The sequence below is a fragment of the Panthera leo genome, chromosome B1 (assembly GCF_018350215.1).
Source record: "Panthera leo isolate Ple1 chromosome B1, P.leo_Ple1_pat1.1, whole genome shotgun sequence".
NCBI classification, from domain to species: Eukaryota; Metazoa; Chordata; class Mammalia; order Carnivora; family Felidae; genus Panthera; species Panthera leo.
The window spans coordinates 76,982,290-77,000,178 of record NC_056682.1 but is presented as its reverse complement, the minus strand read 5'-3'; the positions used below and the strand labels follow the sequence as shown (position 1 = coordinate 77,000,178).

At 44.7% G+C, this 17,889-nt stretch overlaps 1 protein-coding gene across 2 annotated transcripts in view; it reads right to left on the bottom strand.

Moving 5' to 3' along the window:
- Positions 1–17,889, bottom strand: part of LRBA (LPS responsive beige-like anchor protein) — a 794,075-nt gene that overhangs the window by 49,346 nt on the left and 726,840 nt on the right. For both annotated transcript variants that reach the window (XM_042935320.1, XM_042935319.1), the window contains one exon: positions 862–951. In XM_042935320.1, the coding sequence (XP_042791254.1) occupies positions 862–951 (90 nt within the window). The remainder of the gene's footprint in view (positions 1–861; positions 952–17,889) is intronic.

Below are 17,889 nucleotides of genomic sequence, written 5' to 3'. Positions count from 1 at the left end.
GAAAGAAAAAAAACCAAACAGCCAGAAGTGAAAGGGCCACATCTCTATCTCTTGCTCTCTTTGCTGCAACTGTCTCCTTCCGAGTATTGGTCAAAATTCTACCATCTCCAGCTCCTGATTCTGGGCTGGACCAATAAAGTGTGGTGTAAATGATGTGTGAGAGCAAGCTTCAAGAAGTCTTGCAGAAGTGTTCTCTTGGAACACTGTTCCTACTGTGGAAGTGGCTTGGGCTAACTTCCTTGATGATGAAAGACCACATGGAAACAGAAGTCTGGCCACCTGAGCCCACCCTGCAGCAGTGCATGAGGGAGCCAAGGTGAGAAAAGCAGAAGTGCCTGCCTAACCCTCAGAATCACGAGAAATATAAATCACTGCATTAAGCTTTGGGTGGTACGTATATCAAACCATCTTTTCTTCTCTCTGCGATCCATTATCCTTAGTAACAATATCCTATGTACTAGGATTAGTTATAAAATTCCCAAACTGAAAAACATATTGGGATGTAAAGAACAAACACATTAGCAAAACTAATCTAGAAACTCATAGGATCAAATCAGAAAACTCATCAATCCTATGTCCGGAGCCATTATCCTGCAGTGAGGATATGTGACAATGGTAAGTCTTTTAATTCTTCAATGCAAAACATGAGCTGATGAGATAGGAGAGCACTGGAGCAATGTTTACGTTCCCAAAGACTCCAGAACAGCATGTACTAATATTTGCTGGTTGTTAGTAGGTTGACATCACATAAAAAGAACAGGTTCAGATGTGGTAGGGAATCTCAAGTACAACAAAACACTGTTATGAATGTCAAGCATGGTCTCAGAGGCAAGAAATGAAAAGAGTGTAAGCAGCACTTACCACTTGCATAGCAGAACCTCTGGGAGGATGGGGCTCTATGAGTAGTTGAGAAGGTGTCTGTCCAAAACTTCGGATTTGAGCTTCAACAGCCTGAAAACGGCACAGGCAAGTTTGAGGGTTAAGAGGTACTAATTATAGGCAGTAGAACCACAACTGTCACCTGAAAATGTCATTCTATACTTCTGGCTTGTTTCACATTGAAAATCAACTTTGTGTTTTCACAGTGGGTCTAAGCACCTGGCAAGGGCACTGAGGGTGAGGTCATCCTTTAGTACTGTGTAAGCTGTTCTATAAAACCCATGAAACCTTCTCATCTTGCTCAGTGATATGAAACAGAAACCAGCTATTACAATCAGAAATTGTCCTTTTTGGCTTCATCTCTGTTTTCTTGCATTTTTTTCTCCTGCTTGCATCATCCCTGATGACTAAAGCTAATCTTTTACAGGTATAGAGAAAACCTATTGCTGCTTTGATTCTAGGCCCCATTTCATCGTGGGAAGTAGAAAGGAGGAAAAAAGAAACATAGCACCTGTGAAAATGGCTTGATGCTATTATTTTTGCCATAGAAAGAGCATTATTGTTGACAGTCTCTTTGAACTTAGGTGGCTAAACAACAAAGTAAAAGCCATATGTTGCATCCAAGCATGAGACAGTTAAAACAGGGACTAACTAAACATAAGAAACATGTGCATGCTCTTTCTGAAAGATGTGTACATGCACCCTTTGCAAGGCAATCCCTTACCATGGATCTTCCTGTACACCTAGCACAGATGCTCACTTCCCAATCACCAACAACTCCTTCATCATGGGAAACTACTAAATGCCAGATGCTATCACTATCTCTAATTACTTTATTTGTTTACTTGTTTATGCCAGTCTCTTCCACTAAAATACAAGATCTATGAGAGCAAGGACCTGATCTATCTATCTACTTTACTGTTAGATCCCTAAATTGGGTGAATGATATATAGTACGTGTGAGGAGACAGAAGGAAGCAAATATACACAAAGACTGTCTCACCACCATGACAGTATTCTGAAGTTCCAGGTTAAATGAATGAGGAAAACTTCTCAAATTCATAAGAGAATATATGTTCATCATGTTATTTTTTTAATCCTTAAGAAAATAGATCCTTAATTTTTATATGTTCTGTAGGACTACAGGCAATTAATATTTCATAAACAAGGAACTATAATCATTATCCAGGATTAATTTCCTTTTTTTATTCGTTGAGGATACCACTCGTAGTCCTTTACAGTGAATCTTGTAGGAAACAATGACAGCAATTCATTCATTTATGCGTTCAATAATCGTCAACTATGCACATAGCAGTATTAGGTCTCAATGTTTCAGTCCTTGAATGCATTCCCAATATAGAAAGCAGGGCAAATACACTCAGAAGGTTATACAGTTGTTTCAATGAGTTCAAGGAGTGCTCTATCATTTGCTTAGGCAGAAGAGATTGGAAAACACCTCTGTGAAAGCTGAGTGGTATGGTGGAAGATGGGTTTTGAAGTTAAACAGACCATGTTCAAATCCTGAATGCATACCACTTATAAGCTCTGTGATCCAGGTAAGTTATTTAATAACCTCTCTAAGTTTCAATTTTCTCTCATGTAAAATGTACACAATAATAGTATCTACAACATGCTATATTAAGAATTAAATGATATTTACATAAAAACCATAGCAAAATGCTTGGTATAGATTAGACCCACAATATGCAGTCAACAAGTATTCATTAAGGGCTGATAACACCAACAAATATTTATTTAGTACTTACTATTTACCAGGAATTTTTCTAAGTGGTTTACTATCTTTTATCAGCTAATCTTTAAACTATATGATGTGAGTCCTTTACTATACCCATCTTATCTATAAAGATAAAGAAAATAATGCACAAAGAACTTAAATATCTTGTCCAAGGTCATACAAATGGCAGACTCAAAATTTGCACCTAAGCAGCATGATTCTAAAGCTAATACTCTGGGCCATTAAGCTATCCTTTCTTCTTATCTTTTAGGTACTATACCAAGGTCTAGGGTACAAAAAGACTGAGCACCAAAAAGCAGGAGCCTACAACCTAATGAATGAATTAATAAGTTATCTCTATTATCATCATCATCATCATCATCATCATCATCATCACCATCATCATCACCATCTTCATCACAAAGTATGTTCAGACACAGTTAGTAAAGTAGCACAGCTAGGCAAGTTTGGTTTTAATAGCAGGAGATAAGACTGTTGTTAGACTTTAGAAATAAGAAAAGGAGCCAATAGGGAGCAAGGAACAGAGACTAGGATCATTTCAGAACTTCTAAAATGTTTTTGATCAGTGAAATCAATTTATGATCAACATCAGGACAATCTTGAAGAAGAAAAAGTATCACACCATGGGAGAGCTTGAAGCCCAGAGGTAGTCACAAAGAAACAGGTGGGATTGCTATTTTATGATACACTGATTTATGGACAAATAGGAATGTGAGTTTTAAATTTCTTTTAAGAAGAGTTGGCAAAACCAGTACCATTGCCCTTGACTGCTGCTTTTGGTGGTCCCTGCCCAAAGGCCCTCATGTCTTTTTTCCTATTTAAATAAAGTAGAGGGAGGAAGAGATAACTTCCATACTTGGCCTGTGGCATCAGATGGCTAAGAGTGTTAATCTGGACTTTGTCATTTATCTGCTGTGTGATTTAGCTTAATCTCTGTCCGTCATCTACAAAGTAGAGAATAATACCCAGTTCACAGAATCATTTATAAAATTAAATAATACTTACAAAGTATTTAGTACAGTATTTTAGCACATACAAAGCACTAAATAAAATGCTGCATTATCAGGTTTGGGGCTCAGTATGATCCCCATCTAACACAGCTAAAATAGCGAAGGAAAGGAAGAAATGTTTCAGGAATGAATAATGATAATGATGAACATATTATTTTAGGAAACTGGAGTATGGCTCAAGATTTCAAAATATACTTCAGTGCTAAGCACCCAGAGACAAAAATATCTCTTTGAAGGTTCAGACACCAGTCCAAATCAAAAGGGATTATATATCTTAGTCTTTATGGAAGTCATTGTGTTTGAAAAAAAGAGATAAGTATGTGAGCCAGGGACTAAGGAAAAATCAACAGGTCATAGAGTACGGGGACTTTGACCAATGAAGAAAAAAGCCAGACTAGTTCTTTTCTTTTGAACTTGCATATTTTCGAGAGTAGTAAAGAAATGAATGGAAATACAAGTTTCTGTTAGGAGAGCTAGTTTGCCATGAGAAAATATATTTTATGTGACATGTGGAATCTAAAGAGATAGTGATAGCAATCTACTCATGTTGAGATATCCAATGAGCAAAAGAAAACCCAAGACTGGCTCTAAAATGAAAGATGAGTATTGATTTAATTATAATTCATAAAAGAGAAATGTCAGTCAGTGGTTTTACATCTTTCTCTCTCCCTGTATATATGTATTTTTAAGCAGCAGAAATGGCTTCCTTTTTCCAAATGCAATATAACATGAAACCCCAGTATGTTAAAAATATAGGTATAGGGCTATCTACTTTAAAAGTGGATAAAGCCATCCTTAATAAGCTTCCTTTGCAGCTCCTGAGGCAATTCTGAGAAATCTTAGTGCTCTGCACACAGTATGAAACTCACTGGTTAAACTCCAGGAAGAAAATACATGAGACACAAAAGGACTGAAAGGGCGGGCCTACGCCGGCCGACTCCATCTTGTTCTGTGTTCTCCACCTTGAGTGACTATGTCCCCGACATGACCCCTTTTCCGGGAAATTCACAGAAACCTCAGACTGCGCCTCCTCCCCTTGAGTAACCTCCCGCTCACCCGTTCAAACTTTCTGATCAAAACACGCCCAGCGACCTGCATAACAGGACTCCGACCCTTCCCCAACCAATCGGCTGAGGCCACGACCCTTCCCCAGCCAATCGGCTGAGGCCACAGCCATTACCTCACCAACTGCCCCTAGACCCCTATAAAACCTTTGTGCTTTTGAAACTCGCTCTCTCTCCCTGGTATCTCACCGCTGCGTCGGTGCAGGTAGGGGATTGAGCTCGAGCTAGCTCGAATAAAGGTTCTTTTGCTTTTGCATCGGACTCGGCTCCCTAGTGGTCTTCGGGGATCACGAATTCTGGGCATAACATTTGGGGGCTCGGCCCGGGATCCCCAAGACCCCTGAGGGACCCCCGACCCGGAGAGCCTGACTGGCCACGGTTAGTGTCTGTTTGTTTGTTCTGTCTTTTCTGTGTGAGCTCACTTCTGGAGTTCTGGTAGTGCCCGACGCGGTCTAAGTGGACGCACTGGAGGACCACGGGCCGGGAGTTTCGGAAGACGTTCCGATTCTCCCTTCTGGAGGGACGTGGAATCCCCTCAAAGGTCTGAGACGAGGCGGGTCGCTCCCGCTGGTCGGTGTGAGGCCGTCGTCTTTGGAGGGACGTGGAATCCCCTCATCGGTTTTGGAGGGACGTGGAATCCCCTCAAATGTCTAAGCTAGCTTTCAGTGTTGCTTCCATGGAGTTGGAAGATTTTCTAGGGGCCCTCTGTTTGTCTGTTTTTGTGTTTCTCTGTTTTGTTCTGTGGACTTACTGGACGGACGTTATGGGACAGACTCAGACTACTCCTCTAAGTATTATGATTGATCACTTTAAGGATGTGAGGGGAAGAGCTAACAACCTCAGTGTGGAAGTCCGAAAGGGTCGGTGGCAGTTTTTTTGTTCTAGCGAGTGGCCAACTTTCAATGTCGGATGGCCACCAGAGGGGACCTTCGACCTCCCTACCATCCACCGAGTCAGGAGTATCATCTCTCAGCCTAAGACGGGCCATCTTGATCAGCTCCCTTACATTATCACTTGGCAGGACCTTGTGGAAGACCCACCCTCTTGGCTTAAACCCTTCCTAGCCCCGCTCCCTCCGGAGCCAAAACCCATTCTTGCTTTGCAGGGGACAAAGAAGAAGAAAAGTCTTATCCAGCCTTCAGCACCCCTCTACCCTGTCTTACAGGGGGGTACTGAAGAAGAATTAATTTTTCCTCCCTCGTATAACCCCTCTAGGATGCTGGAAGAACACCATCCTCCCCCTCCGGGGGAGGCAGATGCTGTTCCGAGAGCGGGAGGCGGAAACGCTCCAGTGGGAAGCCCGCCCTTCACCAGACAAAGGGCTCAGAGGGAGCAATCCGCCTCCGCCGCCGACTCCACTATTCTGCCCCTGCGAGCCACCGGACCCCCAGACGCGGAGGGGAACCAGCCCCATCACTATTGGCCTTTCGCCACTAGTGACCTCTACAATTGGAAAGCTCAGAATCCTAAGTTTTCCGAGAAACCGGCAGGGCTTATTGATTTATTAGACTCTGTTCTTTTTACCCATCAGCCCACGTGGGACGATTGCCAGCAGCTTTTGCAGGTCCTGTTCACGACTGAAGAAAGAGAAAGAATCGTCAACGAGGCCCGAAAACTAGTTCCGGGCACAGACGGGAATCCCACCACCAACCAGGCTCAGATAGATGCCTCCTTCCCCTTAACTCGGCCCCAGTGGGATTTCAACACGGCAGAAGGTAAGGAGAGGCTCCGGGTCTACCGCCAGACTCTAATGGGGGGTCTCCGAATGGCTGCTAGAAAGCCAACCAATTTGGCCAAGGTAGGAAATGTACAACAGGGAAAAGATGAATCTCCGGCTGCCTTTTTAGAACGGATCATGGAGGCATTCCGTACCTATACCCCCATGGATCCAGAGGCTCCGGAAAGCAAGGCAGCTGTTATCATGGCCTTTGTAAACCAATCGGCCATAGACATTAGGAGAAAATTACAGAAAATAGATAGACTAGGAGAAAAAAGTCTGCAGGACTTACTGGTGGTAGCCGAAAAGGTATATAATAACCGGGAGCTTCCTGAGGACAAGCAGGCCCGCGCCATGGCGACTGCCAGCAGTAAGCAGACTCGAGACCTGGCCAGAATACTACTAGCTACCACTGCTGACTCCCCTGAGGAACGAGACCGCCATCTCCGGCAGCTGGCAGACGACACAAGAAAAGGTAAAAGAACCACCAAGGGGGGGAAGCAGAGGCTGCAGAAGGATCAGTGCGCATACTGCAAGGAGATAGGGCATTGGGCCCGAGATTGTCTGAAAAGGGCCGGCGGGAAAGGAAGCAAGACTGATCGAGTAAAAGTCCTAGAGCTAGATGAACTAAGTGATTAGGGGAGTCGGGGTTCGGACCCTCTCCCCGAACCCAGGGTAACTCTTAAAGTGGAGGGGACCCCTGTTGACTTCCTTGTCGACACCGGAGCACAACATTCGGTCCTCCGCACCCCACAAGGAAAACTAGCCAGCAAGAAGTCCTGGGTACAAGGGGCAACTGGTATGAGCCAGTATTCATGGACTACCCGAAGAACAGTAGATTTGGGAACGGGCCGGGTATCCCACTCCTTTATAGTAATACCAGAATGCCCCTACCCGCTGTTAGGACGGGACTTACTGACCAAGATTGGAGCTCAGATAACTTTCAGACAAGGGGGGCCTCAGGTCACCGATGGCAAGGGCCACCCCATCCAGGTCCTGACCATGAAACTGGAGGATGAATACCTCCTCCACCAGGAGGCGCTCCCGAGAGAGGATAATATAGACAGATGGCTACAAGAATTCCCCTCGGTTTGGGCAGAGACTGGGGGGGGGATGGGACTAGCCGCTCATAGGACCCCAGTCCTGGTAGAGCTCAAGCCAGGAGAGAGTCCGGTAAGGATCAAACAATACCCCATGTCACAGGAGGCCCGGAAGGGGATCCAGCCACACATCCGGAGACTACGAAGCCTAGGGGTACTAGTTCCTTGCCAGTCTGCCTGGAACACCCCCTTACTGCCGGTCAAAAAGCCTCACACAAATGACTACCGACCGGTACAAGACCTCCGGGAAGTAAATAAGAGGGTCGCGGACATACACCCAACTGTTCCCAACCCATATACTCTCTTGAGCTCCTTGGCGCCCTCCAGGGTCTGGTATACTGTACTAGATTTAAAGGACGCCTTCTTCAGTCTGCCGCTGGCACCCCAGAGCCAACCCCTGTTCGCCTTCGAGTGGCATGATCCGGAGGAGGGCTACAGTGGGCAACTCACCTGGACACGGCTACCTCAGGGATTCAAAAATTCACCCACCATCTTCGACGAGGCACTACACGAGGACCTGGGTGAGTACAGAAGGGAGCACCCTGGCCTCACCCTCCTACAGTACGTAGATGACATCCTGATTGCTGCTGACACGGCCAAAGACTGTGAGCGAGGGACCCAGGACCTGCTGGCTACCCTGGGAGCTTTAGGGTACCGGGCATCCGCGAAGAAGGCTCAGATATGCAGGGAGAGGGTAAGTTACCTGGGATATATCCTGGAGGGCGGACAGCGGCGGTTATCAGATGCCAGAAAAGAAACTGTCCTAAAGATCCCTACTCCCACCTCCCGAAGAGAAGTGAGGGAATTCCTAGGATCAGCCGGCTACTGCCGCCTCTGGGTTCCAGGTTTTGCTGAGATCGCCAGGCCCCTATATGAAGCTACCAAAGAGGGGAAAACATTTAAATGGACTGAAAAAGAAGAAATTGCCTTTAATCAGTTAAAAAAGGCCCTCCTAAGTGCCCCAGCCCTGGGCCTACCAGACATTATGAAACCCTTCCACCTCTTTGTAGACGAACATAAGGGAATAGCAAAAGGGGTTCTAACTCAAGCCTTAGGCCCCTGGAACCGCCCAGTGGCTTACCTGTCTAAGAAACTAGACCCAGTGGCTGCCGGCTGGCCGCCATGCCTAAGAATTATTGCGGCGACAGCACTCCTAGTCAAGGATGCAGACAAACTGACCCTAGGACAGGAGATCTGGATCACAACCCCACACGCCATTGAAGGGGTCCTGAAACAGCCTCCTGATAGATGGATGAGCAATACACGTGTGACTCATTACCAGAGCCTCCTACTCAACCCTCCACGAGTGCGGTTCCACCCCAGTGCAGCCCTCAATCCTGCAACCCTGCTGCCCGACCCTGACCTAGGTGCTCCACTACATGACTGTGCGGGAATCCTGGAACAAGTACATGGATTCCGGATGGACCTGACCGACCAGCCCCTCCCCGATGCCGAGGCTACTTGGTTCACTGATGGCAGCAGCTTTGTGCGAGATGGACACAGGTATGCGGGTGCAGCGGTGGTCACCGAAATGGACACCGTATGGGCGGAGGCTCTACCCTCCGGAACGTCAGCCCAGCGAGCGGAGCTCATAGCCCTCACCAAGGCGCTGATGCTGGGAGCTGGAAAACGGCTTAACATCTACACAGACAGCCGTTATGCATTTGCCACAGCTCATATTCATGGGGCAATTTATCAGGAGAGGGGGTTACTGACGGCAGAAGGACGGACTATAAAAAATAAGCAGGAGATACTTAACCTGCTTACGGCCTTATGGCTTCCTGCCAAGCTAGCCATTATCCACTGCCAAGGGCACCAAAAAGCTGATAACCCAGTAGCTAGAGGTAATCGAAAGGCTGACCAGGCAGCCAAGGCAGTAGCCCTTACTCCAGTCCCCACCATGACCATACAACTACCAGACCCGGGAGACCCAGTTTTACCAGACCAGCCCAAATACTCCCAGGAGGAGTTACAGCGGATCAAGAAACTCCCCATGGCCCAGGAGATAAAGGGATGGTGGTATACACCTAACAAGGAGCTCGTGCTGCCAGACCGGCTCGGAGTCTCAATATTAGAGCACATGCATCGGTCTACTCACATGGGGGCCCGAAAATTAAAAGACTTAATCCGACATGCCGGAATCAAGATTCACCAACAGGACACCAAAATAGAGCAAGTTGTATCTGCCTGCAAGACCTGCCAACTCACCAACGCGAAAGCTACATCAAATAAAAAAGGAACCAGGCTCAGAGGCACCAGACCGGGAGCCCAATGGGAAGTCGACTTCACTGAAGTCAAACCAGGAAAGTATGGTTATAAATATCTTTTAGTATTTACAGACACCTTCTCTGGCTGGGTGGAGGCATACCCAACCAAGCATGAAACGGCTCAGACGGTGGCTAAGAAGCTACTAGAAGACATCTTACCCAGGTATGGTTTTCCTGCCATGGTAGGATCAGACAATGGACCAGCTTTTATCTCTCAGGTAACACAGGCAGTAGCCAAGGCGGTGGGGGCAAACTGGAAATTACATTGTGCTTATAGGCCCCAGAGCTCAGGACAGGTAGAAAGAATGAATAGAACCCTAAAAGAGACCCTTACCAAATTAACCATGGAGACTGGCGGGGACTGGGTGACTCTCCTACCGTACGCCCTTTACCGGGTTAGAAACACTCCTTACACTCTGGGTTTTACTCCCTACGAGATCATGTTTGGCAGGCCACCCCCTGTTATTCCCAGCCTTCGAGCTGAACTTCTTGCAGAGTTTAAAGATCAAGAACTTTTTCTTTCCTTGAGAGGGCTCCAGAGGGCGCACGAGGATATTTGGCCGCGCCTCCGTGCCATCTACGAGGCTGGCCCGACCCCGACACCTCATCAGTACAAGCCGGGAGACTGGGTCTATGTCAAGAGGCACCACCGAGAGACTCTCGAGCCGCGCTGGAAGGGACCCTACATTGTAGTGCTGACAACCCCCACCGCTCTCAAAGTAGACGGCATCGCGACCTGGGTCCATCACACCCACGTTCAGCCAGCGGACCCCTCCTCGATCCGGAAGGACTTCGTCACGCGATGGGCCATCAGTCGGGACCAACACAACCCGCTCAAGCTCAAGCTCAAGCTACAGCACATTCGACCCACCTAATATTGGTAACTCTGTTAACTCTGCTTGTCATTGCTCATGCTACCGGGAGTCCCCACACCCCCCAAAACATCACCTGGCAGATCATAGATACCAGCTCAGGGACAATACTTAATTAGACCTCCCAGAGCCACCCCAGGGACACATGCTTCCCAGAACTTAGCGTAAACTTCCAAACTGTTCCCCTTGTCACCATAAATGCAGCCGGTCCCATGATTGGGTCCGTAAGTTACATGACAAGGGGAGAATGAAAGGGCGGGCCTACGCCGGCCGACTCCATCTTGTTCTGTGTTCTCCACCTTGAGTGACTATGTCCCCGACATGACCCCTTTTCCGGGAAATTCACAGAAACCTCAGACTGCGCCTCCTCCCCTTGAGTAACCTCCCGCTCACCCGTTCAAACTTTCTGATCAAAACACGCCCAGCGACCTGCGTAACAGGACTCCGACCCTTCCCCAACCAATCGGCTGAGGCCACGACCCTTCCCCAGCCAATCGGCTGAGGCCACAGCCATTACCTCACCAACTGCCCCTAGACCCCTATAAAACCTTTGTGCTTTTGAAACTCGCTCTCTCTCCCTGGTATCTCACCGCTGCGTCGGTGCAGGTAGGGGATTGAGCTCGAGCTAGCTCGAATAAAGGTTCTTTTGCTTTTGCATCGGACTCGGCTCCCTAGTGGTCTTCGGGGATCACGAATTCTGGGCATAACAGGACCTAGAGCTGGCCCTTGGGAAATAGTCATATTTAGGGCATCATACAAAAAACTAATGAAGAAAACAGAAGAGGAAGAGTTAGGAGTAGGGGAGCAGGATCGGGTGATACAGAAGCCGTAAGGTGAGAGTTCCAAACAGAATGATCAGTAACATTAACTACTACAGAGAAACTAAGAATAATGACATTATTGCATATTAATCTTAATTATAGATATAAGCTTAATGTAACTGATCTTGATAATACATGTCTTGCTTTGTATTTTACATTGTTTTGAAATAAAAAGGATATGATGGTAAGACAACTTTCAAAAATATCAATGTTCTTTTTTAACATTTTTTTTAAGTCTTAAAATTTTAGTAGAATTTGTGCATTCCTCTTTCAGGAAAAGGTTTTTTCAGGTCATGTATATAGTGGTCTGATTATTCTCTCAATGACAGAATAAAAACTGTGTTATCCCACACAAGTTAAATAATTATTTTCTTTCCAAGTCCTCCCAACATCTAAAAAGACTGCAGAATTCTTAGACACAAATATTTCAACTCTGGACTAACCGTTGAGTTCTTGGTGATAAATATACGATAGAAGGGCTTTTTCAAGTGTGAAAATTATGGAGTAAGATTGTAAGGTAATGATTATAACCTCAAAGTCCTTTTATTTCATTTTAAGTAGGCTCCATGCCCAACTTGGGGCTTGAACTCGGACCCTGAGATCAAGAGTAGCACACTTTATCCACTGAGCCAGCTAGCTGTCCCTGTAATCTCAAATTCTTGTAGTCACACTTTATATCATCAACTGACAGTTCTAGATTCTTTTCATTGTTTCTACAACTCACCTACCATTTGTCATTCACCCTGGTCTCTGTAGCAGTCTAAACTGTCGATCACACCCTAGTTTCTTGACATTGTCTCTTCTGTGGCTTTCACGGCTTTGCCCCAGGCTGGTTCTTTAACCTTCTTTATTCTCTGTCTTCTACTGATTTCTGTTCTTTCTCATCAATAAATGAACTCATCCCTGCAAGTTCTCTGCTAGCACTCTGATATTATCAATCTACACTTTCTGCCCTGGAAATTTTTTCTGTCACAACTACAAATCTTTCTTCTATGAGCAAGATTTTCATATCTAAAACCAGAGGATTATTGATTTCTATGAAGTGCCCATTTACACTGCTGCCTAATGGCCATCTATGTATACTGTGCATATGGTATGCATCAGCACACCTAAAATTAACGTGTCTAAAATCTGGAAAAACTAATTTTATTCTAGCATTCTTTAGTCTAGGGTTAACCTTCTTTTTTGATTTTTCTTTTATGCTCAGATTCTTACTTTAAAAATTTTATCTCCTCCTTTCATAGATAATCAGTCACCAGACCCAATCACTTGCTTTATAAAGTCTCTCATATCCATCACTCATTTCTGAATCCAAGCCCCTTATAATTTCAGGTATTGAGGATTACAATAATCTCTTTAGTTTCTTCCTTCAACATATCCTGCAGAATTAAGTTTCCCCAAACCCTCCTTTATGCAATATTCTCTTGATCAAATGTCTTTGATTAATCCCCGGTCATTAAAAGATAAAGGCCTAATGGCAAGCAATAAAGGTCTTCTCACATCTCTCAACTTTTATTACCTCATCCAATTCCCTCATACAGTGTTCTTTTTCAGTAACGCTGCTCTTCTTACACACATATAACCAGCTCTTTCTCCCTTATATTTTCTCGCATGGGACTGCCCGCTTCTAGAATGGTCACCCTCATCTACAATTTTCTGAGTCCCACCCCTCTCTAGAAAACCTTGCTTGAGTTCCACCTATTTGGTGTACTTATTCCCAAATCTTATAGCCTGTTAATTTTGCTGATTACACACTTGATTCAAGCTTCCTTGTCATATTTTGTGACTTCTCATACATTACTAGTCTGTCTCTTCAATTATACCATAAAAGATGAGAATGTCGTATATTTTAGTGGTGTGAAACTGGTAGAACACCACCTTGCACACAGTATTCACACAACAAAAAAGTATACCAAGTGCCTATTATACATAACTGGCTCACCCAGACCCTTATGCCTCACCTAGGTTTGAACTAGGGACAAAACCAAGCTTGAGACATGAGTACAGTTCTTGACAAGGCCAAATGTGGGCAAGGGGGAGAATAGGGAATGTAAGGGAAGTCTGCTAACTGGTATTAGTAAGAGACCAAGGATTCTTACAGGGAATGTCTGAAAGATGCCAATGAAGGCAGTAATTCTCATTTCTTCACCCTAACACAGCTGAGGGATGTGACAACACTTCAGTGTTTCACTATACAGGATTCTTAAGGGCTATGTGAGAAATTCTGGGGGATTATGTGTGATTTGAAAAAGCCCCTCAAGGAGATCCTGGGAAGATGGCAGGGTAGGAGGACGCTGGGCTTACCGCGTGTCCTGCTGATCACTTAGATTCCACATACACCTGCCTAACTAACCCAGAAAACCACCAGAGGACTAGCAGAACGGAGTCTCCGGAGCCAAACTCAGAAGAGAGGCCCATGGAAGAGGGTAGGTAGGGCTGCGAGGTGGTGTGCGCTCCACAGACTGGTGGGAGGGAGCCGGGGTGGAGGGGCGGCCCGCCAGTCAAGCAGAGCCCCTGAGTCTGGCTCACAAAAGCGGAGGGGCCGGTGGAGTGTGTCCCGACAGCAAGCGGGACTTAACATCTGGAAGGTTATAAGTTAACAGCTCTGCTCGGAAAACAGGAGGGCTGGAGGACAACGGGAGGGAGAGTTGTTGAGGCCCAGATGACAGAGCTCAGCTTGGCGGGGAACAGAGGCACTCGCCAGCGCCATCTCCCTCGCCCATCCCCCAGCCAAAATCCCAAAGGGAACCAGTTCCTGCCAGGGAACTTGCCTGCACCGAGCAAACACCCAAAGCTGTGATTCTGCGGATCCATCCCTCCAGCGGGTCTGATTCCCTCCCGGTGCCCCTCCCGAAGCATCTCTGAAGGAAAAGCGAGCTAAGCCTGCCCCTCCCGCCCCTGTGCACCCTGCCGATCCACCCCAGCTAATACGCCAGATCCCCAGCACCACAAGCCTGGCAGTGCGCAAGTAGCCCAAATGGGCCACGCCACCCCACAGTGAATCCCGCCCCTAGGAGAGGGGAAGAGAAGGCACACACCAGTCTGACTGTGGCCCCAGCAGTGGGCTGGGGGCAGACATCAGGACTGACTGCGGCCCCGCCCACCAACTCCAGTTATACACCACAGCACAGGGGAAGTGCCCTGCAGGTCCTCACCACTCCAGGGACTATCCAAAATGACGAAACGGAAGAATTCCCCTCAGAAAAAAGTCCAGGAAATAACAACAGCTAACGAACTGATCAAAAATTATTTAAACAATATAACAGAAAGTGAATTTAGAATAATAGTCATAAAATTAATCACTGGGCTTGAAAACAGTATAAAGGACAGCAGAGAATCTCTTGCTACAGAGATCAAGGGACTAAGGAACAGCCAGGAGGAGCTAAAAAATGCTGTCAACGAGCTGCAAAATAAAATGGAGACAACTACGGCTCGGATTGAAGAGGCAGAGGAGAGAATAGGTGAACTAGAAGATAAAATTATGGAAAAAGAAGAAGCTGAGAAAAAGAGAGATAAAAAAATCCAGGAGTATGAGGGGAAAATTAGAGAACTAAGTGATGCACTAAAGAGAAATAATCTATGCATAACTGGCATTCTAGAGGAGGAAGAGAGAGGGAAAAGTGCTGAAGGTGTACTTGAAGAAATCATAGCTGAGAACTTCCCGGATCTGGGGAAGGAAAAAGGCATTGAAATCCAAGAGGCACAGAGAACTCCCTTCAGACGGAACTTGAATCGATCTTCTGCATGACATATCATAGTGAAACTGGCAAAATACAAGGATAAAGAGAAAATTCTGAAAGCAGCTAGAGATAAACGTGCTCTAACATATAAAGGGAGACCTATAAGACTCGTGACCGATCTCTCTACTGAAACTTGGCAGGCCAGAAAGCAATGGCAGGAGATCTTCAATGTGATGAACAGAAAAAATATGCAGCCAAGAATCCTTTATCCAGCAAGTCTGTCATTTAGAATAGAAGGAGACATAAAGGTCTTCCCAAACAAACAAAAACTGAAGGAATTTGTCACCACTAAACCAGCCCTACAAGAGACTCTAAGGGGGATCCTGTGAGACAAAGTGCCAGAGACATTGCTACAAGCATGAAACCTACGGACATCACAATAACTCTAAACCCATATCTTTCTATAATAACACTGAATGTAAATGGACTAAATGCGCCAACCAAAAGTCATAGGGTATCAGAATGGATAAAAAAAACAAGACCCATCTATTTGCTGCCTACAAGAGACTCATTTTAGACCTGAGGACACCTTCAGATTGAGAGTGAGGGGATGGAGAATTATTTCTCATGCCACTGGAAGTCAAAAGAAAGCTGGAGTAGCCATACTTCTATCAGACAAACTAGACTTTAAATTAAAGTCTGTAACAAGTGATGAAGAAGGGCATTATATAATAATCACAGGGTCTATCCATCAGGAAGAGCTAACAATTATAAATGTCTATGCGCCAAATACAGGAGCCCCCAAATATTTAAAACAATTACTCACAAACATACGCACCCTTATTGATAAGAATGTGGTAACTGCAGGGGACTTTAACACTCCACTTACAGAAATGGATAGATTATCTAGACACACGGTCAATAAAGAAACAAGGGCCCTGAATGATACATTGGATCAGATGGACTTGACAGATATATTTAGAACTCTGCATCCCAAAGCAACAGAATATACTTTCTTCTCGAGTGCACATGGAACATTCTCCAAGATAGATCACATACTGGGTCACAAAACAGCCCTTCATAAGTATACAAGAATTAAATTCATACCATGCATACTTTCAGACCACAATGCTATGAAGCTTGAAATCAACCACAGGAAAAAGTCTGGAAAACCTCCAAAAGCATGGAGGTTAAAGAACACCCTACTAACGAATGAACGGGTCAACCAGGCAATTAGAGAAGAAATTAAAACATATATGGAAACAAATGAAAATGAAAATACAACAATCCAAACGCTTTGGGATGCAGCGAAGGCAGTCCTGAGAGGAAAATACATGGCATTCCAGGCCTATCTCAAGAAACAAGAAAAATCCCAAATACAAAATCTAACAGCACACCTAAAGGAAATAGAAGCAGAACAGCAAAGACAGCCTAAATCCAGCAGAAGAAGAGAAATAATAAAGATCAGAGCAGAAACAAACAATATAGAAACTAGAAAAACTGTAGAGCAGATCAATGAAACCAAGAGTTGTTTTTTTGAAAAAATAAACAAAATTGATAAACCTCTAGCCAGGCTTCTCAAAAAGAAAAGGGAGATGACCCAAATAGATAAAATCATGAATGAAAATGGAATGATTACAACCAATCCCTCAGAAATACAAGCAATTATCAGGGAATACTATAAAAAATTATATGCCAACAAACTGGACAACCTGGAAGAAATGGACAAATTCCTAAACACCCACACACTTCCAAAACTCAATCAGGAGGAAATAGAAAGCTTGAACAGACCCATAACCAGCGAAGAAATGGAATCAGTCATCAAAAATCTCCCAACAAATAAGAGTCCAGGACCAGATGGCTTCCCAGGGGAGTTCTACCAGACGTTTAAAGCAGAGATAATACCTATCCTTCTCAAGCTATTCCAAAAAATATAAAGGAAAGGAAAACTTCCAGACCCATTCTATGAAGCCAGTATTACTTTGATTCCTAAACCAGACAGAAACCCAGTAAAAAAAGAGAACTACAGGCCAATATCCCTGATGAATATGGATGCAAAAATTCTCAATAAGATACTAGCAAATCGAATTCAACAGCATATAAATAGAATTATTCACCATGATCAAGTGGGATTCATTCCTGGGATGCAGGGCTGGTTCAACATTTGCAAATCAATCAATGTGATCCATCACATTTATAAAAAATATATATATAAGAATCATATGATCCTGTCAATCGATGCAGAAAAGGCTTTTGACAAAATTCAGCAACCTCTCTTAATAAAAACCCTTGAGAAAGTCGGGATAGAAGGAACATACTTAAAGATCATAAAAGCCATTTATGAAAAGCCCACAGCTAACATCATCCTCAATGGGGAAAAACTGAGAGCTTTTTCCCTGAGATCAGGAACACGACAGGGATGTCCACTCTCACTGCTGTTGTTTAACATAGTGTTGGAAGTTCTAGCATCAGCAATCAGGCAACAAAAGGAAATCAAAGCATCAAAATTGGCAAAGATGAAGTTAAGCTTTCGCTTTTTGCAGATGACATGATATTATACATGGAAAATCTGATAGACTCTACCAGAAGTCTGCTAGAACTGATACATGAGTTTAGCAAAGTTGCAGGATACAAAATCAATGTATAGAAATCAGTTGCATCCTTATACACTAACAATGAAGCAACAGAAAGACAAATAAAGAAACTGATCCCATTCACAATTGC